The sequence below is a fragment of the Malaclemys terrapin genome, chromosome 3 (assembly GCF_027887155.1).
Source record: "Malaclemys terrapin pileata isolate rMalTer1 chromosome 3, rMalTer1.hap1, whole genome shotgun sequence".
Taxonomy (NCBI): domain Eukaryota; kingdom Metazoa; phylum Chordata; order Testudines; family Emydidae; genus Malaclemys; species Malaclemys terrapin.
Genome location: NC_071507.1, coordinates 99,627,691 through 99,655,397, shown reverse-complemented (window position 1 = coordinate 99,655,397; position 27,707 = coordinate 99,627,691). Strand labels below are relative to the sequence as shown.

The 27,707-nt window shown below is 42.1% G+C and overlaps 1 protein-coding gene across 1 annotated transcript in view; it reads left to right on the top strand.

Moving 5' to 3' along the window:
• The window catches only part of RAB32 (RAB32, member RAS oncogene family), a 46,751-nt gene extending 39,488 nt beyond the window's left edge, over positions 1–7,263 (top strand). The window contains exon 3 of the mRNA XM_054023313.1: positions 1,675–7,263. Within this exon, the coding sequence (XP_053879288.1) occupies positions 1,675–1,824 (150 nt within the window). The 3' untranslated portion in view covers positions 1,825–7,263. The remainder of the gene's footprint in view (positions 1–1,674) is intronic.
• Positions 7,264–27,707: the final 20,444 nt, after the last annotated feature.

The window sequence follows — 27,707 nt, the reverse complement described above, 5'->3', positions numbered from 1 at the left end:
AAGCTCCTTCATCAATCAGCTAGTGTGGTTTACTTTGGCCCAGGTGGCTGGTGCAGACTCAGTCAGCAGGGGGAAAGTTTTACAATTACCTTGCACCATTGTAGCCCCTTTAGGCAGGCTTCCTTGCCCTGGGAGTCCAGCAGCCTGGGTGTCACCTGCAGAAGCTTTCATAATACAGGACTGAGGTCTTCAGTTTTCTTGGTTAACAGTAACAAAGCCTTCCTTTAATATAAAATATAATTTACTTCTGAGCTTTTATAAAACCCAGCATTTAATGCCTCTGAGCATGCAAGACTGAATATTTTGTCTTTTTAATGCCATTACTGTTGGTCTATAAAACATTGAGGCTACTAGGCAAGGTTTAAAAACAATATGGATAGCCTTGTCATCTACCCATTTATAGCTCATCTTGCAATATTTGCAAGATAAAATAAATGGCCAAAATAATCCACTCAAGTAAATACCTGGCAGCGTGCACGCTGGTATGCCAGAGGGTGTTAGGCTGCCAAATGCCTAGGCCACGTATTTTAAAGTTCTATTATTTGGTTTCCAAATCTCACTTAAGTGGTGAGAGCCATCAGTAAAATCTCTGGCAAGGTAACATTCTAATGCTTCATTTTAGGAAGCTTCTGTTTTAGTCACTTTCTCACTTCAAGTCCTTTATTTCCACATTTCTCTTCTCCCCTTTCTCCCCCCTTCTCTCCCTCAAAAAAAAATCTATTATAGCAAAGTGTCAGGATACTAATTTGTATCCCTCAATTCATCAATTCAAACTCAGTTTGTTTCATTTTAAATGAAGTGAGGGAAGTCAGTGAAGATTCCTCGCTCAAGCTTGACTACGCCCTGTATCTCTCATATCTTCAAGTTCTAAACACAACTCAAAGCATACATGCTTTGCTCCATGGATTTTTATTGTGGCCCACAAAGTACCAAGACAGACTATCCTCCTATCTGTTAGATAATTAACCATTGCCCCATCCCAACTTCCCATTGTGGTTGAAAGTGATTCCCTTGTCAGAATCTGACTCAGTTGTTCACATGGCATTTCAAAGCCCTTCTTACTTTTTTCTCTTCAAAGCAGGAGAGGTAAGGAACTGGATAAGAAAACTTGGCATGCTTTTATTTGGATATTGGTTCTAATTGTAGCTCTTACGTCTGCTTGGACAATTAGATGGGTCTGCTGGGACAGCTCCCTTAAACTGAAATAGGCAATGTCCAAGTCACTGCATCCCCTCTCATCATTTCACTGAGGCAGTAAGTCCTGTTCTCTCTTATCCACCTTCCCTCTACAGATTAGGGAATTTCTGTAGAGTCCTATAGATTTTTCTACAATACCCATGTTTCAGAACCAGACCCTCCAAGTAAAGCACTTACCCATCTTCACTGTACACCAAAATGGGCCAGTGTTCCCTTCATCAAATGAGGTGAACCTATCCTTTCTCTATATAAGGAATGTACAGTGAAACTAGATAACCTTTCCCATGCTTTAAAGGACTTGCAGCCTTCACCTTTAGGCAGGAATATTAAGCAATGTCTTCAACTCTACTCAAGCAAAGTCACGTTACAATTTCCACAAAAGAGATCGTATTTGCCAATCTTTTTAATAGGTAGAGGTGACTATAACCTGTTGGTGAAAAGAACACTGACTTTTTTAAACTTTCACAACTTTTTCAGGACAACATCAACATAGATGAAGCTGCTCGATTTCTGGTGGAAAACATCCTTGCCAACTACAAAAGCTTTCCTAATGAAGAGAATGATGTGAACAAACTAAAACTGGACCCAGACCCCTTGAGAGCAGACAGTAAATCACAGTGTTGCTAATGTTACCTTTACTCTTGCATGTAAATGCAACAGAAGGAGCAGCAAGACACTTGTTCCTCAAACCAGACTGCTGCTATGGTGCTGCATTAAGGACAATCCAAGTGTTGGGTTTGGTTATCTTTGAATTGGTGATATTTTTGGGTGTTTACACATTTTTGTTCTTTTTGTATAAAATTGAAAATGTGGTGTTTATCATTCATCCTCTACTAAAAGAACAGCTGTGTCTAGCAGTTGGTTACCTTCTTCTGACATGAAAACAGAGGGTGGTGTTTACACTCTGTTCTCAAAGGAATACAGACAACATTCAGTATGACGCGTATCAAGGGTAGGCATTAGTTCAGAGGATGAATATTGTGGTGTATTCCAGAACAGTATTCTTGACAAGTTGTAGCTGAAATAAGCACTTGCCTCTTTGCCACGAGTGTCCTTATACCCATGACTTCCCACTCCTGCCTGCCTGCCACCTCTCCCACACATACTACTTTGTCCCTGTTGATTACCCCCCAATGTGAGGACCTGTAACTACAGCTCTCCTGGAGCAAGTGGGTCTGTTTTCTTGAACTGGATAGGGATAGCTGAGCAATGGCAGGAGGTCCAATCTTTACTTTGTCACTAAGACCCAATACAAGGTAAGCATACCACTTGGCAAGTAAGAAGAACAGGAAGGGAAACAAGTGTCCTATGTGACATGGCTACTGCAGTGATACAGATGCTAGCAAGTACATCTCCAGTTATTAGCTGAGAATATTTTACTTCAAATACTCTTAACCAGTTTAAACCTGTAAAATACATTCCAGCACAAATAGCAGGCTTTCCTTAGTGTAATGCACCCAGTTAAAATAAACCTAAGGAAGCATCACCCATGTGCACATATTAAAACTAATGGCCAGAAATAATTCATACACTAACGCTTTGAGATGCTAGCTTTAACTTCATCCAGGAGAGGACTGCCAATAAATAAAAATGTTCTCGTTTTGGTTACCTGTCTTAAACTGTCTTGTGAAACTAGCATACAGTATGACTAGATGAGTAATTCAAAATTACTCAGACCTTGGTCTTGGGATACCTTTGATTAGTAGCGCATGGAAAAGAGGGATGCCTCAGATGCATCTTAAGATAAATTTAAGGGATTTTTAAATCACTCAGATATAGTTGTTCTGTTACAAAGGCCTTCACTTTTTATAAAAACGCACGTAATTCACCAATGCAAAGTGTCAATGGAAAATGCGTTACCAATTTTTATAACTAAATATTTTGGAATGCTAAAAGTTCAAGTGAGGAAACTCACCTAGCTTGCTTTGCCTCCTGTTAAGAGGCTGGTTATGTGAAGTCTTGACTTCTGCAACTCATGAATATGGTCAGAGTTTGTGGGGGCAGGATGGCTGGTGAAAAGGGTTAATTTCTCTAGTGATTGTGGTAATCCTACATTAAATGGAACTCCTGCTTTCTCACAGGCTCTGGATGCTGTTTTTTGCCACGTTGTTTTTGTGTGGTCTGACGTTGTTAAAGTTTAGGTCATAAGCCCTGTCCATGTGTCAAAGTTAGATGCACTGTCTTTCATACTTGCCTATTAAAGTGATAGGAAAGGGTTGTCATAAGTACAAGCTACTTTTTAATGAGATGCATACAGATAAATTCTTTATTTTTAAGCAATAAATAAAACAATTCAGGCACACTGTAATTATTCCTGTGTGAAAGACTCTTGTGTGTGTTTTTGTATTTAATGTTCTTTTGAGAAACTGGAATACATTCTCACTGAAGCCTGCAGACTATTTCCCCCTTTCATTCTGCTCCATTCATTGCCATATTAAACTGCCTCTTGATTTCCTGTTTTATCTTAAGATAAATACTTAAAATTACCATATTTAATATTAACCAAACTTGAAAAGTAGGCTGAAGTAGCTTATACTTAGTTTCTTAAAATTCAAAACATGGCCACCTCTTTGTAGACTGTCTTTCTGAAGAGAAAGTGGTTTTGAAATACTTTCTCCCTTCCCCTCCTGCCATAGTCAACTCAGGGGCAATGCTATTTTCCCAAATGGATTAAAGTTAGTATGTGGGATCTTTTATCCTCTTTTTAAGAACACTGGCATGTTCTGTAAATTACAAATGTGCCTATAAAACCTGTCTGCTAAGTTTTAGTCATTAAACAGAATAGTGGGTGGAGGCATGCCATTTATCATGGCAGTTATCGGAGCATACAAGATCTCTGGCTTTTGTACAGCTCTAATTGGAACCAAAGTGCTTTAACTAGTCATCAGACATATACACTGCCCCATTTTTTGATACTGCTTCAGTAGGCTAATATGTGCAATATCTGAAGATCAGTTAAGCAAAGATGCACAATCTCCTGCTTATGTGGCCTTGTGTATTATCAAGATCACTGAATATATGCAATATTACACTAACTTGGTTAATTAATGGATTGAACCTGTCAAATTGACAAATCTATTCATATAACTGGCACTATTACCTGTTTAAAAGGTCAGTTTAGTTTAATGTAAAAGAAAAACAACCCTCAACTAATCGCTTCAGTCTTCAAAACTTCAAGTGAAGAAACAGTCCATGGAAAAGTACAAATTAATGTTTTTCCACTTTTTCATGTGTCAAACTGGTCAGTTTTAAAGTAAAGTAATTTTGCTGTTACATTTCAGAGAATAAATACCTTAATAGTTTAATTTTCAAATAGTAGATTGACCAAAGTGCAATATTGGTTAAGTGAAGTGTAGATACAGCAACACAGTTAAAGTTCTCATGCCAAGATTTCTCATAAGCAGTCCAATGAGTTTAGTTGCTGTTGAAACAGTTGAATTTGCAGGTAACTGTTAAATTTCACACTGCCAAAACTAGGAAACTTACCATAAACCTTAGATGAATGCAACATTGCATTCCTCTACAGTGATCCTTAGTCACTGTTGGCTTGAACTTAAATCCATTTTCTGATGGAGCACTGTTTAAAAGACATTCTTAAATTCTCAAAGTCCACACACACCCCTCCAATGGCTTCAAAAGGTCTAATTGGTGGGTTCTGTGGACACAGTTTGCTTAACTGTATTCAAATGCATAGTCTTTGTGCATTGGTAAAATTAAGCATATGCATATGTTTGCAAGATCGGGGACTTAGCATAGGTCTATACTTACCACTGGGTCTGGCGGTAAGCAATCGATCTTCTGGGATCTTTATCGCATCTTGTCTAGACGTGATAAATCTATCCCAGAAGTGCTCACTGTCAACGCTGGTACTCCTGCTCGGCGAGAGAAGTACGCGGCATCAATGGGGGAGCCTGCCTGCCGGGTCTGGACCCGCGGTAAGTTCGAACTAAGGTACTTCAGCTATGTTATTCACGTAGCTGAAGTTGCGTATCTTAGTTTGAAGTGGGGGGGTTAGTGTGGACCGGGCCTTATTTGCTAACAACTATAGAAAGGAGCTGTAAAAATGACAGTACTATTGACAGCACTTTATATACAAAGGAAGCTGGGAGGGTGGGGGAAATTTAACTTTTGGTTTTAGTAACTTGAAATACAGAAATTTTGAGACCGCTATGACTTCCATCCCTCTGGGCAATTGCTTAAGTTTCTCCACAGAACATACCTTGGGATGGATATATTACAAGGTGCAACAATTAACTTACTGGATATTGCCAATAAAGAATTTAGGAATCTATTCCAAAAAAGTGACACTTTTTATTCTGTAGAAACATAGCATTATAGTATTTAAATAGTATTCAGGAATCTCTTCTAAATCAGAAAACATTGTTTCCACTGCCTAGGATCTAGTGCAGAGGTCAGCAACCTTTCAGAGGTGTGCCGCATCTTCATTTATTCACTCTGATTTAAGGTTTCATGTGCCACTAATACATTTTAGTGTTTTTAGAAAGTCTTTCTATAAGTCTATAATATACATACAACAATAGTTTAGTTATAAAGTAAATAAGGTTTTTAATGTTTAAGAAGCTTCATTTAAAATTAAATTAAAATGCAGAGCCCCCTGGACCGGTGGCCAGGACCCGGGCAGTGTGAGCGCCACTGAAAATCAACTGGCATGCTGCCTTCGGCACACTGTTCCCTAGGTTGCCTCCCCTTATCTAGTGACTGGACTATAAAATAAATGTTATCACTGTAATCAAACAGACAAACCAGTTCTATTTTTGACCAGTTAATGGAATGATCAGACTGGCCTACTTACTATGTTCAATCTTGGGTGGATAGATATCTGACATCTAGTCTCCAGATATTGGGAACAATCTTGGCAAAATTTCTACTTTCTTTATCCTTACCTGAAATTAAAATTGTATCCAGGTCTCAGCCATGTCACTCTCTTGATTATACTCTAAGATGCTGCATTTATTTGGGGGGTAGAGGTAGAAAGTCTTCCTGGTTCTTAGTCACTAAGTGTTATGTCTAACGTAGACATGGCATCCTATTTTTTAAAACCTTAATTTGCCCAGCCACCATGACCATTCTCTATGTAGGAGTCGTTAAAGTAATGACTGAACTTTTCAGTGTGGGAATTTGAGAAGCACTTTAACTGTGGAGGAGAATGAAGTAGGAAAATCTGAACGTCTAGACATATTATTGAGGACTAAATGAACTGAGTGTAATCAAAACTACCACCTCCATCCTAAATCATAAAAATCCTTAGTTTTCTCCAATGACTTGAGTCAATGGCAGCAAGTCAGCCCTTGAGCACCTATATAATAAACAGTGATAAAAGGGGAGACCATGATTAAAAAAAAAAAAAAAAAACAGTGATGCTAAATTTTTAAAAGCAAAATTTGTTTGCCCTCTCACCGTTCTCCATTATTGAGCTTATCCCTAAAATACAAATTTTCACCCTAACTTTCTCTCCTTTAAAAGAACAGCTTAAGTCCATAGCTGCATGAGTCACTATACATGTGTTTAAGATTCAAGGTCCTTCCTATAAGGAAAGACAGAAGCTAAAACATTTTGGGCCTGCATTTCTTATAGGTATGGAACGCAGTATAGCAAAATGTCTGAGAGAAATGAGGTATTTCAATGTAGTTTCATTATCTGACAGTATGAAAGTCATGTGCTGTAGACAGACTGGTACACTGAAAATACAAAACATGCCAGATTTTCATCTGGCGCATAATTAAGAGAGTTTGATTACACAGGCACAGCTTCTTTAATGTCTTTTTATAAAGATCTGTATGAAAATGGAGAGTGGATGTGGGGGTTTTTGGTAACATCTATCAATTTTGGTTTGTATTCAAAAATGCATTACCAAGAAATAAGGGTACCTAAGTATGTGTGGTTTATAACACACACTACCTTGGATTTTTTTTACCAGCCTCTGAAATAATACTGTGCCTTCAGTACAAAGACTTGCTTAAAATCCATGTTTATGCTGTTTATGTATTAGTGTGAATACACTTCAAGTTCTGTTTCACTGTCTCAAATAAATGTGCATACAAAATGTTTCCTGGAGTGAGTTATGTAAGCTGCTGCCTCTGCCTTATCTGGGCAGGGGCCCTTCATTGAATGGAAGGGGGTTGGGAGTATATATGGGCGGAGAAGCAGCTTTTACACCTCTAATCTTCAGCCAGTGCATGTGTGGGAGGAAGGATGGCTAGAGATGGCCACTAACACAGGAGCGGGCAACCTTTCAGAAGTGCTGTGCCGAGTCTTCATTAATTCACTCTGATTTAAGGTTTCGTGTGCCACTAATACATTTTAATGTTTTTAGAAAGTCTCTAAGTCTATAATATACATACAACAATAGTTTAGTTATAAAGTAAATAAGGTTTTTAAAATGTTTAAGAAGCTTCATTTAAAATTAAATTAAAATGCAGAGCCCCCCGGGCAGTCTGAGTGCCACTGAAAATCAGCTCCTGTGCCGCCTTCGGCACGCATACTATAGTGTTAGTTAAGGTTACCATATTTAAAAAATAAAAAAAAGAGGACACTCCACGGGGCCCTGGCCCTGCCCAACTCCGCCCCTTCTCCGCCCCTTCCCCAAAGTCCTCGCCCTAACTCCCCCTCCTCCCTCCCAGCCACACGAAAAGGGCTGCCCAAGCGCTACTGGCTTCACGGTTTGCCGGGCAGCACCCAGACCCTGCACCCCCGGCCAGCGCTTCCCCAGCACAGCTGGAGCCCGGGAAGGGAAGTGCCTGGCCGGGGGCGCAGGGTGTGGAGGCTGCCCGGCAAACCATGAAGCCTGTAGCGCTTGGGCTTCGGCAGCCTCCTTGCTTCCGGACCCTAGCCGCCGGCCGGGCACTTCTCCTCGCCGGCTCCAGCTGCTCTGCTCCTCCCCTGACTCCTCGGCTCTGTTTAAGAGCCAAGCTGCCCGAGCCAGCGCTACCGGCTTCAGGCAGCCCCCGTGTCTCCGGACCCCAGCCGCCGGAGCAGAGCAGCTGGAGCCCAGGAAGGGAAGTGCCCGGCCGGTGGCTGGGGTCCGGAGGCATGGGGGCTGCCGGAAGCTGGTAGCGCTGGCTCGGGCAGCTTGGCTCTTAAACAGAGCCGAGGAGTCAGGGGAGGAGCAGAGCAGCTGGAGCCGGGGAGGAGAAGTGCCCGGCTGGGGTCCGGAGGCAAGGGGGGCTGCCCGAAGCCAGTAGCGCTGGCTCGGGCAGCTCGGCTCTTAAACAGCCGAAGTCTGAGTCAGGGGAGGAGCAGAGCAGCCGCGGGAGAGGAAGTGCCCGGCCGGTATTTTTCCCGGACATGTTCGGCTTTTTGGCAATTCCCCCCGGACGGGGGTTTGATTGCCGAAAAGCCGGACATGTCTGGGAAAAGCTGGACGTATGGTAACCCTAGTGTTAGTGCAGGGGTAGGCAACCTTTCTTTCCTTCTGCTCTATGAAGGAAGGATACAGAGCCTGTCTCCCAGTCTCACTTGCTCTCCCCAGCACCCAGTGGAGCACACCAACTTCTTAAGATTGGTGTTTGAGAGTACTGACCACCAAGGAATAGTGTCAGCAAGACTCTTTGCTATAGTATGGCTATAGAAATATTGACCTTTGCAACTCTCAAGATCTGTAGTCTAAGGGGGCTGAATCCATTCTTGTTCTGCGAGGGTTTGCTGAGTAGCCTGACCTTTGCTGCTGTCTTAGCAAAAGTAGCCCTAATTAACCAATTTCTTGACCGATAAATGATTAGTCAGAGGTATGGTAAATTATTGCCATATCCCAAACCAAATCTATGGTTAATATATATTAGGGCTGTCAATGAATCGCAGTTAACTCATGCGATTAACTCAAAAGAATTAATCACAATTTAAAAAATTAATCATGATTAATTGCACTGTTAAACAATAGAATGCCAACTGAAATTTAAATATTTTGGATGTTTTTCTACATTTTCAAATGTATCTATTTCAATTACAAAACAAAATACAAAGTGTTAAGTGCTCACTTTATTTTTCATTACAAATATTTGCACTGTCAAAACGATAAAAAAAAATAGTGTTTTTCAATTCACCTCATACAAGTACTGTAGTGCAATCTCTTTATCGTGAAAGTGCAACTTAGAAATTTAGGGTTTTTTGTTATATAACTGCACTCCAAAACAAAACAATGTAAAACTTTAGAGCCTGCAAGTCCACTCAGTCCTATTTTTTGTTCAGCCAATCATTAAGATAAATAAGTTTGTTTACATTTACGGGAGATAATGCCCACTACTTAATTACAATGTCATCTGAAAGTGAGAACAGGCATTCGCATGGCATTGTTGTAGCTGATCTTGCAAGATATTTATCTGCCAGATGCGCTAAAGATTCATATGCCTCTTCATGCTTCAGCAATGGTTCGAGTGGACATGTTTCCATGCTGATGACGCTCATTTAAAAAATAATGCGGTAATTAAATTTGTGACTGAACTCCTTGGGGGAGAATTGTATGTCTCCTGCTCTGTTTTACCAGCATTCTGCCATATTTCTTGTTATAGCAGTGTCAGATGATGATCCAGCGCATCTTCATTTTAAGAACACTTTCACTGCAAATTTGACAATATGCAAAGAAGATACCAATGTGAAATTTCTAAAGATAACTACAGCACTTAACCCAAGATTTAAGAATCTGAAATGCCTTCCAAAATCTCAGGGGATGAGGTGTTAGAGCATGCTTTCAGAAGTCTTAAAAGAGCAACACACTGATGTGGAAATTACAGAATCCAAACAACCAAAAAAAGAAAATCAACCTTCTGATGGTGGCAGCTGACTCCTGATGAAGAAAATGAACATCCGTTGGCCTACGCTGCTTTGGATGGTTATCAAGGAGAACCTGTCATCAGCATGGACGCAGCACAGTGGTTGAAGCATGAAGGGATGTATGAATCTTCAGTGCATCTGGCATGTAAATATCTTAAGACAGTAGCTACAACAGTGCCATGCAAATATCTGATCTTATTTTCAGGTGACATTGTAAACAAGAAGCAGGCAGCATTATCTTCTGCAAATGTAAACAAACTTGTTTGTATGAGCGATTGGCTAAACAAGAAGTAGGACTTAGTGGACTCGCAGGCTCTAAATTTTTACATTTTATTTTTGAATGCAGGGGGGTTTTTGTACATAATTCTACATTTGTAAGTTCAACTTTCATAATAAAGACATTGCACTACAGCTCTTAGTATTTTTCAATTTACATAATACATTTCTTTTGTTTTTTTCAGTGCAATAAAAAATAAATATTTGTAATGAAAAATATAAAGTGAGCACTTAACATTTTGTATTTTGTTTTGTAATTGAAATCAATATATTTGAAAATGTATAATGTCCAAAATATTTAAATAAAGGGCATTCTATTGTTTAACGGTGTAATTAATCGCAATTTTTTTTAATCGTGATTCTTTTTTTTTTTTTTTTTTTTTTTAAATCACTTGACAGCCTATATATAGTATAGGCGGAGACACCACCCAGCTGTTCAGGAAACCATCACACTATATAACTAAATACTAAACTATTTACTAATTTCAATGTATATACCGGCTCTAATTTAAAAAAAAAAAAAAGCACCCCTCCTCTTCCTTTAGGCCTTCTTTGACATATTTAAAAATACAATTAAACTATATCTAAAATCACTCCATAAATTGATAGGTCAGAACCCAGCAACTGAAAAATATTTCACCAGACTCCTTCCATTCTGAGAGCGGGAACTGGTGGAGTTTTTAGACCATTCCTAGTACAATGATGCCCTCATTTTGGCTGAGCCCTCCTAAATATCAAATGATTGCCACAGGAAATGCACCATACTGGTTCCTTGGCTCTGAGGAAACCAGCTATATTCAGCAAGGGTTTTATTCAAAGAGAATTCTTTACAAGCTACTATAATCAAAGAACAGAATTCCACCCACATCCTAATTCCAGCTCTGCCAGTGAGCTGCTGTGTAACCTGGGATGAGTCACTTCATTTGCCTGTTTACTGTCCACATCCTTTGTGTTTTAGATTGTTGGCTCTTCTGGGCAGGGTCTGACTCCGGGGTGTTAGTATGATGCTTAGCATAATGGGGAAACAATTTGGTGGGGGTCTGTAGGAACTAGTTTACTACTACAGCTAATCCAGTCACATAAGGTTCAGGCCAGTTCTATGATCTTGAGTAGTGGCCTGCTCTGTCTCCTGAACTCCCTACTCCTTCTTTTGACCACCTGCACAAGGGGAGAGGAAAATGGAGCAGAACTTCTCTCCACATTGGTCAGCAGGGACCAGTTGGTGATCCCACACCCTGTTACTTAGATAAGCTTACAGTGCTATAGAAGTGATTTTAAACACAAATGTCCATTTGGCCTGAACTCTAAACCAGTTAACTAATCCTTGCCACTTCACAATGAAACAATTTGAGGGTCTCCGAGGATGTGGGAGGTGCGTGGCTTGGAAGCAGGGATGGGAATGGCTGCTATCTATCTCCCTGCCTGATTCTGCTAATAAACTCTGTGTTCCTTAGTCCACTAAGAAAGATTAATGCAGCCAGGAACTCAAATTTGCTTTTTCTTTTTTGAGGTCTTCCCAGAAGTTCATGGTCTGTACATTTAATCCTCCCCTCACTGAGTTGAACTTCTTTACTCCCCCAAAGCAATGGCCAGTGCTAGCAGACTTTTTTTGGTCAGCTGCAAGTCACCAGAAAGTGGTTAGAAGTGTGGGGGAGGAAGCTTACGGCATTGTGTAGGTATCCCTAAGCACTGGAGAGTCATTTGGTCACATATGTCCTCCACCACCCCTTCTCTCAGTATGTGAAATGCTGTTTCAAAAAGGAAATAAAAATAGCAGTGGGGTGGGGGGTAAATATGTGACCAAATGACTTTCCAGTGCTTAGGGATACCTACACAAAGGTAGCAGGGGTGGGAGGGCAGTTCTGCTGGCTTGGGTATCTTTGACCTTGTCTTCACTGATTTAAAAAAGGGTCTTTTTAACCTCAGAGTGACTAATGCATGTGAGCCATCCTGAAGTAAAAAAAACAGTGAAGCCAACTTGATGTTGCCTAGTTTACCTCAAGGTAAAACTAAAGTGCCTTAACTTCACTGTTTTTTGTTTGTTTGTTTGTTTTTTTAACCTTGGGATGGCTCAAATACATTAGTTATGCTGAGGTTAAAAATACACTTTTTTAGCAGTGAAGATATGGTATTTTAATGTGTGGGGGTTTTTTAAATCATTTTTGTCTGTCTGGGACACTGGGTCAAATAGGGTAGAGGTTGGAAGAAGCCTTACTTTGACACATCTTCACAAGGGCTCTTCTTGAATCACCCTGGTATCAGGCTAGAAGCCTGAATAGAGATGCAGAATTATTTCTGCTGACTATTCCAGATCAGGTGACTCTCTTGTCCTGTTCGGGGATGACCAGCTGTGTGTCTGGAATTACCAGTGGGGAATCTAAGAGTTGAGCAGGAGCTTCTGGATGGTTGTACCAGAGTTTCTTTTTGAAGTGTCCAAAGCTGCTTCAGAGATTTCAAGCCCAAAAGGGATTATTATGATGATCTAATTTGACTTCCTTCATAACAGCAACCATTGAATTTTACCCTGTAATTCTTACATCAGGCTAAATAACTTGTGGTTGAACCAGAGCTTATCTTTCAGGAAGAAATCTGATCTTGATTTAAAAAGGCCAAGTGATGGAGAATCCACCATCTCGCTTGGTAAACTGTTCCAATGGTTAATTACCCCATCACTAAAAATGTACACATTATTTTCAGTTTGAATTTGTCTATCTTTCAAGGTCAATATCTCATTATAAGGTGTATTTTCCTTGAATTATTCTTGTAGCTTGTTTTTGGCCCTATCAGTTAGCCAAGTTCCTAATCTATTTAATATGATGTCTTTTGAACTTCACCATGTTAGACAGCCTTTTGGGAAGCTTTTGGTTGCTGGAAGTTTTTAGAGTGTTAGGATGCACAGACTAGTCTTGTTTCTAAACTCCTTTTCTACACACTCTCATGATGATGTACATCAAAATACATAGGTGGCATCCTTCTGGGTTGAGACCAAACTTATTTTGCATTTACTCTTTAATATGGCAGCCTATTCCAGTGCTTAACTACCCCTACATTTAGAAAGCTTTTTAAATATCTAACCTAAATCTTCCTTGCTACAGATTAACCCCATTATTTGTCCATCTTTCAGTGGACATGGGGAACAATTGATCACAGTCCTCTTTAGAATAGCTCTTAACATCTTTGAAGAATTATCAGGTCTCCCTTCAGTTGTTTTTTTCTCAAGACTAAACTGTGATGCTGCACCCCATATTCTTCATAAAAATATTGTAATATGAATATGGCATAACTAAGATATGTTTTATGCAAGATGGGTCATGTGAGGTATCATTGGAAAGGTTATGATTTTCTGAATGTTGTTATCCAATTTTTATGACTGTATCAGTTCTGTATCTGAAGTTAGGAATATGGACTATGTAACAATTACAACTGTGTGTGTACTTGGAGAAACGCCCACCAGACAGTAGGCAATCAGCCTGAATGGGATATTAGGAAAGACAATAGAATGGGTCTTTGAAGATGCTGATCTCTCATCTTCCTGGAGTTCCTTCCTGTGGACATTCTAAATAAACCTTCTCTCATGGTGGCTTTAACACTGCAAGGTCATGTGATAATGTCACCTGGTACGGAGTACCACCTTTGATACTGCTGGTATTTTTCCACTGGAAACAAAGGATTCCCGCCTTATGTAAAGTCTATTTAAGGCTGGGCAGGGAGTTAATCAGGGCTCTTCTCCATTGCCTCCCCGCCCAAGAAGGAAAACTGCTGAAAGCACCTGAATAGAGAAAGGAATTAAGTTGGGGAAAGGCAATCCAGGCTGAGACAGGGGTCTAGCCTCTGAAGAGAAATAATTAACTCTAAGCTGCAGAAACTCTGCAACCTGTTAAAACAACATTTAGGGTGAGAAATTACTATTTGTAACCTGTTTCTTTATTGAATTAAGTTAACTTTGCATGTTTTGTTTTATTTGCTCACTAATCTGTTTTGTTCTGTTTGCTATCCCTTATAATCACATAAAATTTACCTTTCATAGTTAATAAACTTTTTTTGTTGATTTCAAAACCCAGTTTGTGCAATTCATATCGGGAAGGGTGTGTGTGCAAACAGCTGTGCATATGTCCCTCCACATTGAGGGAGGGGCAATTTTTATGAGCTTACGCTATATAGATCTCTATACAGTGCAAGACAATATAATTTTGGGTTTACATTCCAGAGGGTGTGTGCACAGGAGAGCAAGGCATTCCCCTAGATGAGCCCTCCCACAGAGAGCTAATCGCAGACTCTGTGTGATTCTACAGCTGGATGTGTCCCTACCTGTGTGTGTGCTGGCTGGAAAGGGGCTTGAGAGCCTGTCACAGCAGCACAGAGTAAGGGTAGGAAAGGCAGGCTCAGTGGGACCCCAGCACATCTGGTGGCACCCGAAAGGTGGGTCCAACCCGTTACAAAAACATACCCAGATTTTTTTTTTTAACCTTTCCTCAGAGGTCACGTTTTCTAAACTTTTATAATTTTTTATCATTTTTGTTGCTCTCCTCTGGACTCTCTCCAATTTATCCACATCTTTCCTAAAGAGTGGAGCCCAGAACTGGATACAGTACTCCAGATGAGGCCTTATCAGTCCTGAGTAAAGTGGGATAGTTACCTCCCATATCTTACACACAACATTCCTGTTAATATACCCCAGAATAGTAGCCTTTTTTACAACTATACCATATTGTTGACTCATATTCAGTTGTGATCACTATAACCCCCAGATCCTCTCAGCAATACTACTGCCTACCCAGTTATTTCCCACTTTGTAGTTGTGCACTTGATTTTTTTTTCCTTCCTAAGTGTAGTATGTTGTATTTGTCTTTATTTAATTCACCTGGTTGATTTCAAACTAATTCCCCAATTTATCAGAATCATTTGGAATTCTAATCCTGTCCTCCAAAATGCTAGCAACACCTCCCAGCTTGGTGTTATAAGTGTACTCTCCACTCCATTATCCAAGTCGTCAATGAAAATACCGAATCAAAGCAGACCCCAGACAGATCCTTGTGGGACCCCATTAAATACACCCTCCAATTTGACAGTGAACCATTGATAACTACTGTTTGAGTATGGTCTTTCAACCAGTGGTGCACCCAACTTATAGTAACTCCATCTAGACCACATTTCCCTAGTTTGCTTATGAGACTATATGGGACTGTATCAAATGCTTTACTAATATCAAGATATGTCTACAGCTTCCCTCATATCCATTAGGCCAGTAACCTTGTCAAAGAAGGAAATTAGGTGGGTTTGGCATGATTTGTTCTTAACAAATCCATGTTGGCTGTTACTTATCGTCCTATTATCATCTCTGTGCTTACAAATTAATTGCTTAATCATTTGTTCCAGTATCTTTCCAGGGATGAAAGTTAGTCTGACTGGTCTATAATTCTCCGGGTCCTCTTGTGTTTCTCATTTTAAAGATAGGTACAATATTTGCCCTTCTACGGTCTTCAAAAGCTCATTTGTCCTCCATAAGTTCTCAAAGAAAATTGCTAACACTTCTGGGATCGTTTCAGCTGGTTCCTTAAGTAGAGTGCATTTCATCGGGGCCTGTCAATTTGTTCATATACCCTTTGGTATGAATGACTTAGCATTATTAAATGCTGGGCAGTAAGTAGGTGAGACAGCTTGGCAATTCCTTACCAATGTAGCAAGGAATCGGAGCTTGTTCTCTGGAGCGCCGGGACCATGAACTGTACAAATAGGTTGTGTTAAAAATATTACTGGCAAATAGCTTGCTTAAGTACAGGACCACATCACAAACATATGGACCATAGTATAATATTCATTTTTAATTCTAAATTACAATGCTAACGTGCCTTAAGCAGTCTGCGTTCACACGAGGTCAATGCCCTCAACCTTTTAAAATCGGGGCGATTCCTTATGTGCGTGAGCATGTCTGAATGAATCACACTACACGGGATGATTACTCCCTACCTTTGTCCTTCATCTAGTATCGGGCCACTTACGGCCTAATGCTTTTTAAGTTATTGTTATAAGCAGACAGCTTTGCTTGAAACTTAAAAATTAGGATTGCTTCATTCAAAAATTCTTTGCCTCTGCGTACTGAAAACCATCAGCTTCCCACATTCAGTATTTTAAGAAGCACTCTGAAAACCATTGTTGAAAATAACTTGAAGTCTGATTGCCTGTCCTGCTGCCAGTGGTTGGTTTTTTAACAACTTTGTGCGAAGTCCAGTTGATTACAGTTAGTGTAATTCATAGTGGTTTTAATGGTTCTTATTCATAGTGCCACCAGTATCCTTGGCACTTACTCAGAAGACATTAAGACGAGACCCCTGACCCAAAGACGGGGGGGGGTAGAAGGTGAAAAGAAATAATGAAAAATAATGTTTTGATTGGCAAAATTAAATGTGACTTGCTAGTTCTGTGATTTTTGTATATATTTTGTGTATCATTTTAATAAATTGAAATATTATAGAGGTGTTTGGCCTAGGATTTATAGGCCTGTTTCTTACATTGCAAAAGAAATGAATGAGTGTTGTTTTTTAATGAAAATCTTCTGTGACAAACTAGAGGTTTCCTCCATTTTTTGTTGGGCCACCGCCATTTTCAATTGACGGCACCAAGAGTGTTTATGAAGCGTATAGCGCCAGTGGCTGCCTACCTAAGGTGCAAAGGTGTGCAGATTTACCGATACGTCAATGATCAGTTAATAAAAGGCCGATCCTGGGTGCGGCATCATCTTGACCTGGTTTGCTCCACCTGTCGTGACCTGGGGTTCTTGATAAACAAAACAAGGTCAACCTTAGCTCCGACGCAGCACATGGAGTTCATTGCAGCTGTCTTCGACTCTACTCAGGCCAGGGCTTTCCTCCCCAAGGCCCGGTTCCAGGCCATGGCGGACCTGATCTCAGGTATACAAGTTCACCCTCTCACATGCAGCCTGTACTTACATGGTTTGGCATGCACAACTACACCTCAGGCTGCTGCAGACATGGTTGGCATCAGTCTACATCCCCAACACACACAGCATGGACCATGTAGTCAACGTCCCAGATCACGTTCTGTCATCAATAGCATGATGGCAAAACCCTGCATTGGTGCTGGAGGGAGTCCTGTTCGCCCCCCTGCCAACAGTGACCCTTGTTTCTGATGCTTGAGACCTGGGGTGAGGAGCCCACCTAGGCGAGCTCAGCACTCAAGGGTGATTGTTCAGTACAAATCAATGTCAGGGAGCTCAGAGCGGTCTGCTTGGCCTGCCATGCCTTCCTACCTCACCTGAAGAACAGGGTGGTCCAGGTCCTGATGGACAATACAATGCCTATGTTCTATATCAACAAGCAAGGCGGAGCCAGGTCATCTCCTCTTTGCCAGGAAGCCCTCAGGCTATGGGACTTCTGTGTGTAACATGACATCCATCTCGTAGCCACGCACCTCCCTGGGGCCAGGAACGGTTTGGCGGATCACCTCAGTGGAACATTTTCATCTTGCCATGAGTGGTCTCTCCATCCAGAGATGGTCAGTGTGATGGGTTCAGCCACAGAGACCCCCTTGGGACTGTCACGTGATGTGCTGGAATTGCCTCTGAGCCCGTTTTCCACTGCCAGCTTGGGACTTTCAGAACCCTGCCTTGTTGAGCCAGACATGCTAACCTGCTGCAACACAGACCCAGGTCTGGTCCACACCCCCAAATCTGCAGATTATAACCAAAAACTGCTCAGCAAGTCACCTATCTCCAGCACCCAGACACCCAGCTCCCAATGGGATCCAAACCCCAAATAAATCCATTTTACTCTGTATAAAGCTTATACAGGGTAAACTCATAAATTGTCTGCCCTCTGTAACACTGATAGAGAGAGAGATGCACAGCTGTTTGCTCCTCCAGGTATTAATCACTTATTCTGGGTTAATTAATAAACAAAAGTGATTTTATTAAGTATAAAAAGTAGGATTTAAGTGGTTTCAAGTAATAACAGACAGAACAAAGTAAGTTACCAAGCAAAATAAAATAAAACACGCAAGTCTAAGCCTAATACATTTAAGAAACTGAAAACAGGTAAATCTCACCCACAGAGATGTTCCAATAAGCTTCTTTCACTGACTAGACTCCTTTCTAGTCTGGGCCCAATCCTTTCCCCTGGTACAATCCTTGTTAGTTCTAGCTCAGGTGATAACTAGGGGATTTCTCATGACTGGCAACCCCCTTTGTTCTGTTCCACCCCCTTTGTTTCTCTCTGGGTTCCCACCCATCCTTCTAAATGGAAAAGCACCAGGTTTAAGATGGATTCCTGTATCATGTGACCTGGTCATATGTCCTGTGAGACCTCATTCTTCATTATCCACTCAGGTACACAGGAAGGCTTGCAGGTAAACAGAGCCATTTACAGCCAATTGTCCCAGTCAATGGGTGCCATCAAGATTCTAAACCACTATTAATGGCCCACACTTTGCGTGATTACAATAGGACCTCAGAGTTAACTTAATATTTCTAGTTTTAGATACAAGAATGATACATACATACAAATAAGATGAACACAATCAGTAGATTATAAGCTTTGTAATGATACCTTACAAGAGACCTTTTGCATATAGCATATTCCAGTTACATTATATTCACATTCCAAGCATATTTTCATAAAGCATATAGAGTGCAATGTCACAGTCAGCATCATCTTCCACAGGTGGGATACTCCCTGGGTGGATCTGTTTGCATCCAGACACAACAGAAAATGCCACGTCTTCTCCTACTCTCGGGGGGTCAACAGAGGCTTTCTATTGGACGCTTTCCTGCTCCCATGGTCGGGGGCTCTAATGTGGCCTTCCCCCCCAGTCCTGTTGATCTGTAGAGTCCTCATGAACATCAAGCAGGACAGGGCAAAGATGATCCTCATAGTGCCACCTTGGCCACACCAACACAGGTTCGGCACACTGCTAGACCTCTCAGTGGCTGCTACGCTACAGCTCCAGCTGGATTTGCTGTCACAAAATCACAGCACCCTCCTGCACCCAAACCTCACGGTATTGCACCTGATGGCTTGACTGCTGGATGGATAAATGTGGAGGAGCAGGAGTGCTTGGCTGGAGTCCAGCAAATCTTGCTGGACAGCAGAAAGCTCTCCACTAGAGCGACCTACACGGCCAAGTGGAGGCAGTTTATGTGTTGGTCCTCAAATAAAGGCATTCGGCCTGAGCGGGCTTCACTGCAGTTAATCTTGGACTACCTTTTGCACCTCAAGCTCCAAGGCCTATCCCTGTCATCCAACAAAGTCAATCGGGCTGCTATTTCGACTTTCCATCCGCCGCTAGAGGGCAGTTTGATTTTTGCCCATGGCATGATTGCCAGGTTCCTCAAGGGCCTTGAGCACCTCTACCAACACATCAGGGACCCAGTCCCTCTGTGGGACCTAAATCTCGTGCTATCCCAGCTCATGGCACCCCCCTTCGAGCCTCTGGCTTCCTGTTCTCTCCTCCTCCTTTCTTGGAAGGTAGCGTTCTTGGTTGCCATAAATTCAGCCTGCAGGGTCTCTGAGATTAGGGCACTTACCTCAGAACTGGTCTTTTACAAGGACAAGGCCCAACTGCGTGCACACCCGACCTTCCTGCCCAAGGTGGGCTCCCAGTTTCATATGGGCCAGGACATTTTTCAAAGCCCCATAAGTCGGAGGAGGAGCTTCAGCTGCATTCCCTAGATGTTAGATGGGCGCTATCCTTCTACATTGAATGTACCAAGCCATTCCGCAAATCTACACAGCTGTTCGTCGCAGTAGCTAACAAAATGAAAGTTCGTCCTGTGTCTGCTCAAAGAATTTCTTCTTGGATCACTGCCTGCATTCACTACTGCTATGAGAGGTGAAGGTGCCACCTCCGGCGATTGTCACCACCCATTCAACCAGGGCGCAAACCTCTGGCAGCTTTCCTAGCCCAAGTGCCTATCCAGAACATCTGTAAGGTGGCCACCTGGTCATCTGTCCACATGTTCACGTCCCATTACATGCTTATCCAGAAGGCCCGGGACAATGCTGACTTCAGTAGAGCAATACTGCAAGCCGCTAGACTGTGAACTCTGAGCCTACCTCCAAGGATATTGCTTAGGAGTGACCTAGATTAGAATCAACATGAACAAACACTCAAAGAAGAAAAAACAGTTACCTACCTTTCGTAATGGTTGTTCTTCAAGATGTGTTGCTCATGTCCGTTCCATTACCCGCTCTCCTGGTCCTCTATCAGAGTTGCCTGCAAGAAGGAACTGAGAGGGTGTAGGATCAGAGGCGCCTGATCTACCAATGCATGAGTGCAGCGACTCAAGGGGGCACCGCAGCCGACCCTACGGATACCGCTAAGACAGAAGTCTCCAACGACTGTGCACGTGGGCGTGCACACACCTAGAATGGAATGGACATGAGCAACACATCTTGAAGAACAACAGTTACAAAAGGTAGGTTACTGTTTTTTACATGCTGGTTACTCTCATTCCCCCCCCCCCCCCCTTACCCTTACTTATTAAAAAAGTAAGGTTCATGTTTAATTACAAAAAAAGGGGGCTTGAATAAAAAATAAAAACTTTGGGGGGAATTTAGAAGCCTTTAGGAACTTCTTTCTCCTAACAGTAATGTCATATTTCTTACTATCCCTAAGGCACCCTTGCATGGAATAGGCAGGTGAAGAGTTAAGTACTTATAGCCAGGAGAAGGGAGGAAATAAAGTACCACATCCTCAAAGTCCTGCCATCAACTGGGGATTCAGGACAGGCACCAGCAAACCCTTCCTGAGGTGCTCAGCTGTGGGAAGAGACACCTATAGCTCCTTCAGAGAGAGGCAGAGCAGAAGTGTCTGAAGTGTAGGTAAAACACCTCAGTTGGCAGGGGGATAAAAATGGTAGAAGGGAGGTTGGGACAGCTGCAGCAAGTGTCACTAGCTGTGGACCAGGTGCCTGGATTTTGATGTCCCTTACTCATTTCCATTGAGACAGGGTCTTCTTTCTGTCTCTCTTTTGCTGAGGAAGCCTTGGGAAGGCTTTGAGGTACTGCAGGGCAAGGAGAAAAAATGGGGCATAACTGGCCAGCTCCTTTCTTCCTGACTTCCATAACTGAAGATATGGTTCTCTTCCCCTAAACCTCTACAGGATGGGTTGCATCCATCCTACCAAACATCTGTGACATCCCTGCCTGCCTGTCTCTAGAGGAGATGCGTGGCTGTCTTCATGTGTCTAAAAATGAGAGAATGCTTGACACACCATTAAGGAATCTCTTGCCATTGTTGTCATGTGACAATGATAATCTCATAGTCACTTTCATCTAACACTGAACAAGGAACATCTCTAGAATAAGGAAAAATGTGATGTCTAAAACTGTCTGTCTCTGCCTTTCTGTAACATTTCTGCCTGAAACCTTTTCCAGTCTCCTTCTGTTTGGGTTCTGGCTACAGCCTCAAAGACATAGCAGATATTTCACTATTGTCGCCTTTGATCAAAGGAGATTTGAGTTATAACTGAGAGAATCCATCTGCAAGCAGACACTTTCTCCCAGGCAAATGTCACATGCTATGATGGGGTTAAAGGATAGGGAAAGTTCTGGGAGCAAAGATTAAGTTTAGGAAAACCAATTAACTTCTCGGATCTTGGTTTCTGTCTCTAAATTTATAGACTAGGTCAGAGGTGGGCAAACTACAGCCCGTGGGCCACATCTGGCCCGTGGGATCCTCCTGCCCGGCCCCTGAGCTCCTGGCCCGGGAGGCTAGCCCCAAGCCCCTCCCCCACTGTTCCCTCTCCCCCGCAGCCTCAGCGCGCCGCGCCGCCGGCACAATGCTCTTGGCGGCTGGGCAGTGCAGCTGCAGAGCCCGGCCTGACCCTGTGCTCTGTGCTGCGCTGTGGTGTGGATGGCTGCAGCCGGGTGGCGCGGCTGTAGCGCCGCCAGCCACCGGTGCTCCAGGCAGCGTAGTAAGGGAGCAGGGGGGGTTGGATAGAGGGCAGGGGAGTTCGGGGTGTGGATAGGGGTCGGGGCAGTCAGAGGGCAGGGAACAGGGGGTTGAATGGGGTCAGGGGTTCTGGGGGGAAGTCAGGAAGGAGGGGAGTTGGATGGGGTGGTGGGGGGCAGTCAGGGGCAGAGGTTCTGGGGGTGGACAGGGAGCAGGGGGGTTGGATAGAGGGCAGGGGAGTTCAGGGTGGTGGTCAGGGGGCAGGGGTGTGGATAGGGGTCGGGGCGGTCAGGGGACAGGGAGCGGGGGGGTGGATGGGGCAGGGGTCCCGGTGAGCCATCAGGGAACAGGGGGGGTTGGATGGGGCAGGAGTCCCGGGGTGGCCGTCAGTGGGCGAGAAGCGGGGGGGGGGGAGGAAATGGGGGCAGGGGCCAGGCCATGTCTGGCTGTTTGGGGAGGCACAGCCTCCCCTAACCAGCCCTCCATACAATTTCCGAAACCCAATGTGACCCTCAGGCCAAAAAGTTTGCCCGCCTCTGGACTAGCTTGAAAAATTATTTTTATAGATGTGTCAGGCCATTAATGATTAACACTTTATTTTCAATTTCCCTTACTGTGTGTGTTGTGTGTGCATGTGTGTGCACACACACATATTTATCTAATCTACTACTACTGGAGACTACTGGATGGTTTGGAAGGGAAGCTACATTTTGTCTTCTGGAAGGCAGTGTATGTGTTGCTCATGGGAATGGAGAGAGTTGGAGAATGGAGAAATAGAAGTACATTGTGGGCAAAACTATCTGAAGGAAACATGCACTTAACAATCTGACAGGTTTCAGAGTAGCAGCCGTGTTAGTCTGTATCCGCAAAAAGAAGAACAGGAGTACTTGTGGCACCTTAGAGACTAACAAATTTATTAGAGCATAAGCTTTCGTGGACTACAGCCCACTTCAAGCTTATGCTCTAATAAATTTGTTAGTCTCTAAGGTGCCACAAGTACTCCTGTTCTTCTTTTAACAATCTGAATGTTTCAGCAGGCTTCTAATATGTGCTGGAATTTCCTGAAATGAAATTTTATTGGCAAAGGTTCATCAGCGTGGTTCTAATTTACTTGAAATTGTCTTTGAATGATTATCCACATTACAAAACCACCGCTCAACTTGTAAGGATTGACCAAGTAGCTGTGCAAGAATAGCTGGCGTTTTGATGTCCATTAGAGGTGCATTGGCAAAGTTACAGTGATGACACCAGTTAAGATTTTTACTAATATGTAACCTTTAGTAGCATGGTGTTTATATGATAACTTGGGAAAGTATGGTAATTAGAGGTTAGATTAAGCTACTTTCATGGCTGTACCATGAAAACCATATACCACATAACATATATCATCATAGTATGTGGAGAAACTTGCTTGCCTCCTAAGTAGTTCTATACATTTCTCACTTTCAGAGATACTAAAACACCCTAAGAAAAATCCATACTTATCCATACTATATTGCAGAATATAGGGCATCTTGGAAATAGCACAAATGTCTTGATGAAGTGTCATGACTCATGAAACAGACTTTGAGGAAAAATGCAATTTTGTATCATGCCTCATTTTCTATATCTCCAGGGCTTATTTGATATACATGGTACATTGAACATGTCAAACAGTTAAGCTGCTACTTTATTGTGCATTATTTTACATAACAGTAGAATCTCACCAGAGTGTTGTATCAGTTAATGCTGTTAGGCATCCATCACATTATATTGTATCACTTAGTACTGCCACACAGACACTAATGTATAACCAAGGGTTTCTTGTTACTTTGAATGCTACTTTACTGTCTAGTCAATCACAGTAGTGGCACTTAAAAATCAATGGTTAGTAAGAGAATGGAATTATTTGGGTTCAGTGTGTTTTCCTCCTCCTACTACAGATTCTTCAAACAGAAAAAGTGTCTGAGTTTAAACTAGATGAGTTTGAGGGATATGCTGATCATCTGGTGTTCTGGGATAATAATTGTGTCCTTGTATTGCCTGAGTTATATGAAGAATACTTCAAAAAGTTCTCTAAGCAATTATTGCACAAGTCATTATTTTTGCTCTTTTAAGAAGTATACATTACTTAATTTCCCCATATTCTGCCCTTGAAGAAATATATTTTGTAATCAGCCTAGTGGCATTTATGTGGTACAATGCTAAATTAGAAATATTGTAGGGGCCTGATTATGATCTCTCATACAATGGTTTTAACAACAGTGACTTAAGTAGAATTACTCCTGATTCCAGGAGTCAAAAACTGAGACCATAGGTTCACAACTGGATTTGGACTTGGTTGTTGCTCTGCCAGAGGGAGATGATGAATGGGTGAACTGCAGATGCGATGCTCTTTGCCTAGAATGCTAACACAAGACCCTTGATTGCACTCTCCTAGGACCAGATCCACAAAGGTACTTAGATGTCGCTATGTCTAACCCCTAGGTGCCCTGCTACCTAGTGGAATCCTCAAATTGAGTTAGGTGCCCAGGCTGTCCATGCAATGAATGGGGGGTGCTAGGCACATAAGGATAGGATCTTCAAAAACCAGCAAGATGAGCAGGGAGCTGGGTAAGTTAACCAGAAGCGAGATGCAGAAGAAAGTGGAGGCAGAGTGAGCTTAGGGCCAGATCTTTAAAGATATTTATGCACATAATTCCCATTGATCTGGGCCTTAGGAACATGACTCGCAGGCCAGAGATAGGTGTCTCCCTCCACTCAGTATTGATGGTTAGGGTACTCAGCTGGAATGTTATTTCATGTCCCTGCTCCAAATTGGGCAGAACAGAGATTTGACTCTGCATCCTGGGACTCCGCATCCTGGGGACGAGGACAAAGGTGGGAAGATGTCCTGTCTAGCAATACAGACACAGACCCCTCATTGAAAATTCCTGACCTGCATGCCTCAGCTGTCTTTTGTATACACCTTGCTGTACTGGCAAGATATGTGTTCTCCAGTCTCATATGAGATCCTGCTTCAGGGCTGCTGGAGCTTTGGTGTGAGCTGGTATTCGGGGCAGCTCATTAGTTGTGGGGCAGTGTCAGGGCTTAGATGACTTCATGAATGCTGACCAGCAGAAACTTACGTGCCTATGGGGATAGGCTGCAGCTGACTGGCAATTTTGAGAATGTCAGCAATGCCTAAATGGTGGACTTCAATGCCTAAAGACCTTCTGAGGATCTGGATCCAAGTTCTGTACTAGCCTTTTAGTTTGACAATCTTTCTTTCCATGGAAAAATGAGATATTACAAGGGTAAATATGGGGGAATACTAAAAATGTGAGTATGTGTAGAAATGAATGTGTTTTCTGAAGTACTATACAGACGTTTACTGTAGACAGCTGATGCCTCGCCCATGAAGAATCAAATGAGCCAGAAAAGAAATGCCTTGGGAAATAATTTAGGGTCTAAGTAGGGCTGAACTGACAAAGGTGCTCTATCTGTTGTAGGTCTGGGACACAGTGGGAGACAACATGCTGTTCTGCTTTTCAGGAGCAGGAATTTGTTTAAATCACAGATAGACCAAATTACAAAATAGACCCTAAGATTAGTTTGGATGTGTATGTGTTTACTATTTATATAAATGGTAGATGAGTAGTGAATGATGACCATGCTGTTTTGGCTCTTTCTGTAGCTCTTTAATGGTTATACAGCTCTTATTTGTTTAATAACCAAGCTTTTTTAATAGACAAAACACAAGACAATGAAATGATGTTTTGAAAGCTCCAGTCATAAACATTTACAGCTGATCCTATGGTATAATTTTTCAAGCACCATAACTACTTCTAATTTTTCACATCAGTTTCAAATTCTAGAACACTTAAACCTTATTGCATTAATAATCCATATTAACTAGATAACATAATTAAGTTGTTTTTCACTCCTGTAGATATCACTAGTTAAAAATCACCTTTTGTATAGCTGTATTTGTTTGTGTTCCCCCGTACTGTCTTTATTTAATGATTTCTACTTTCATTCAGCATATATATTGTTACTGATGTTATTTTTCCAAGTTCTGCCTTGAGCTGTGTTTATTAATAAACATTTAAAAAATGATGGAAAACTATCACCCAATATAGGAGGATTGAGTGTTAGGGTGTTTGGGTTTTTTAGGTGTTTTGGTTTTTGCTGCTGTTAGCCTGTCTCTACCCTATACCATCTACACTGGAGGGCATGTTAATACCATAGTGTAGTTAATCACATTTAAAATGGATTTGTTCTGATTTCCAGTGCAGGTCTTGACTTAAAAAACAAAAAAGACTATGGCCCTTTAAACCTCCTGCAACATGCCTGCATTTCCATCGCAAGTGAAACAAATCTATTATAGAGATGCACTAGTAGTTCTATAGTTAACGTTGCATTGAGATTTGCACTTAAAGTATAAATTCCCTATATTTCACACTTTAATGATTGAATGTGGTCTCCAAATTTAAAACAGTAATTGATTTTTCCATAATATTTTTGGGTCAAATTTAGAAACCTTCTCAGAGATGATGTTACGTTTCTGATGTTTCCACTGAGTATCACCTTTTTTTCTTTAAAGGACTCAACTATAAAATCACAGTCATGCCAAACTTCACACACACACACACACACACACACACACACACACACACTCAGAAATGGTTAATTTTTCACATTTTACACAAAAAGTTATTCCCTTTATTAATCATCATATAATTTAGATCCACACAGAGCAGACAACGGACCTGCACAGATCTAACATCTACTGCTGGTCTCCACCACTGTGCAGCCCAGTTCAGAGTCCTCAGCTCCATTCCTCACATAGTACCTGCTCATGCTCCCATTGAAGCCACTGTCTATATGTGGAGCAGGATCAAGCCCACAGGCTCCAAATCAGCAAGGTATTTTATGCCTAACTTTAATCACACAGGTAAATTCATTGAAGTTAGTGGGACTAGTCCCATGCTTAATTACACTACTGGTAATTTTGCTGAATCAGGGCTCTATCCCCATGGATTTTTGGGATGGGAAGTGGGGCTATGTAATGGGATTGGGCTCAAAAGTGGTTCTGGCAAGGGCTGCATGATGAGACAAGGAAATTTGCAGAGGGCAGCTATGGTTGTCAAAATGTAGCTTCACTCTGATGACCCATAAAAGATTCTCTTTGGCCCTGTTCCAAGTCAGGGGAGGCTGAGGCACAAGACAGTATGGAAAAAGGCATGTGAAGAGCAGGGTGGTAGTAAGGTGAAGTGGTGGTGGACCATTCTCTGTGTGTGTGTGTGGAGTAAGGAAGTGTGAAGCTCCTCTCTGTCAAAATATATAGATGGTTTGTAAGAGTGCAGCCCCCTTACAGACTGCTTATTTCTTCTACAATTCCTGCCCCCCAGCACAAACCTACTCACCATCACCCTTCCATATTCTCTCCCAAATAATCCATTTCCCCACCTGGCTCCCCAGAATCCCAATGACTTGAGAAGTGAACTGAAGAGAAGTTTCATTCCAATGAAGATCCTATGGTTTGACAGACGGCTACTGCTTCTGACTAACCTCGGGTT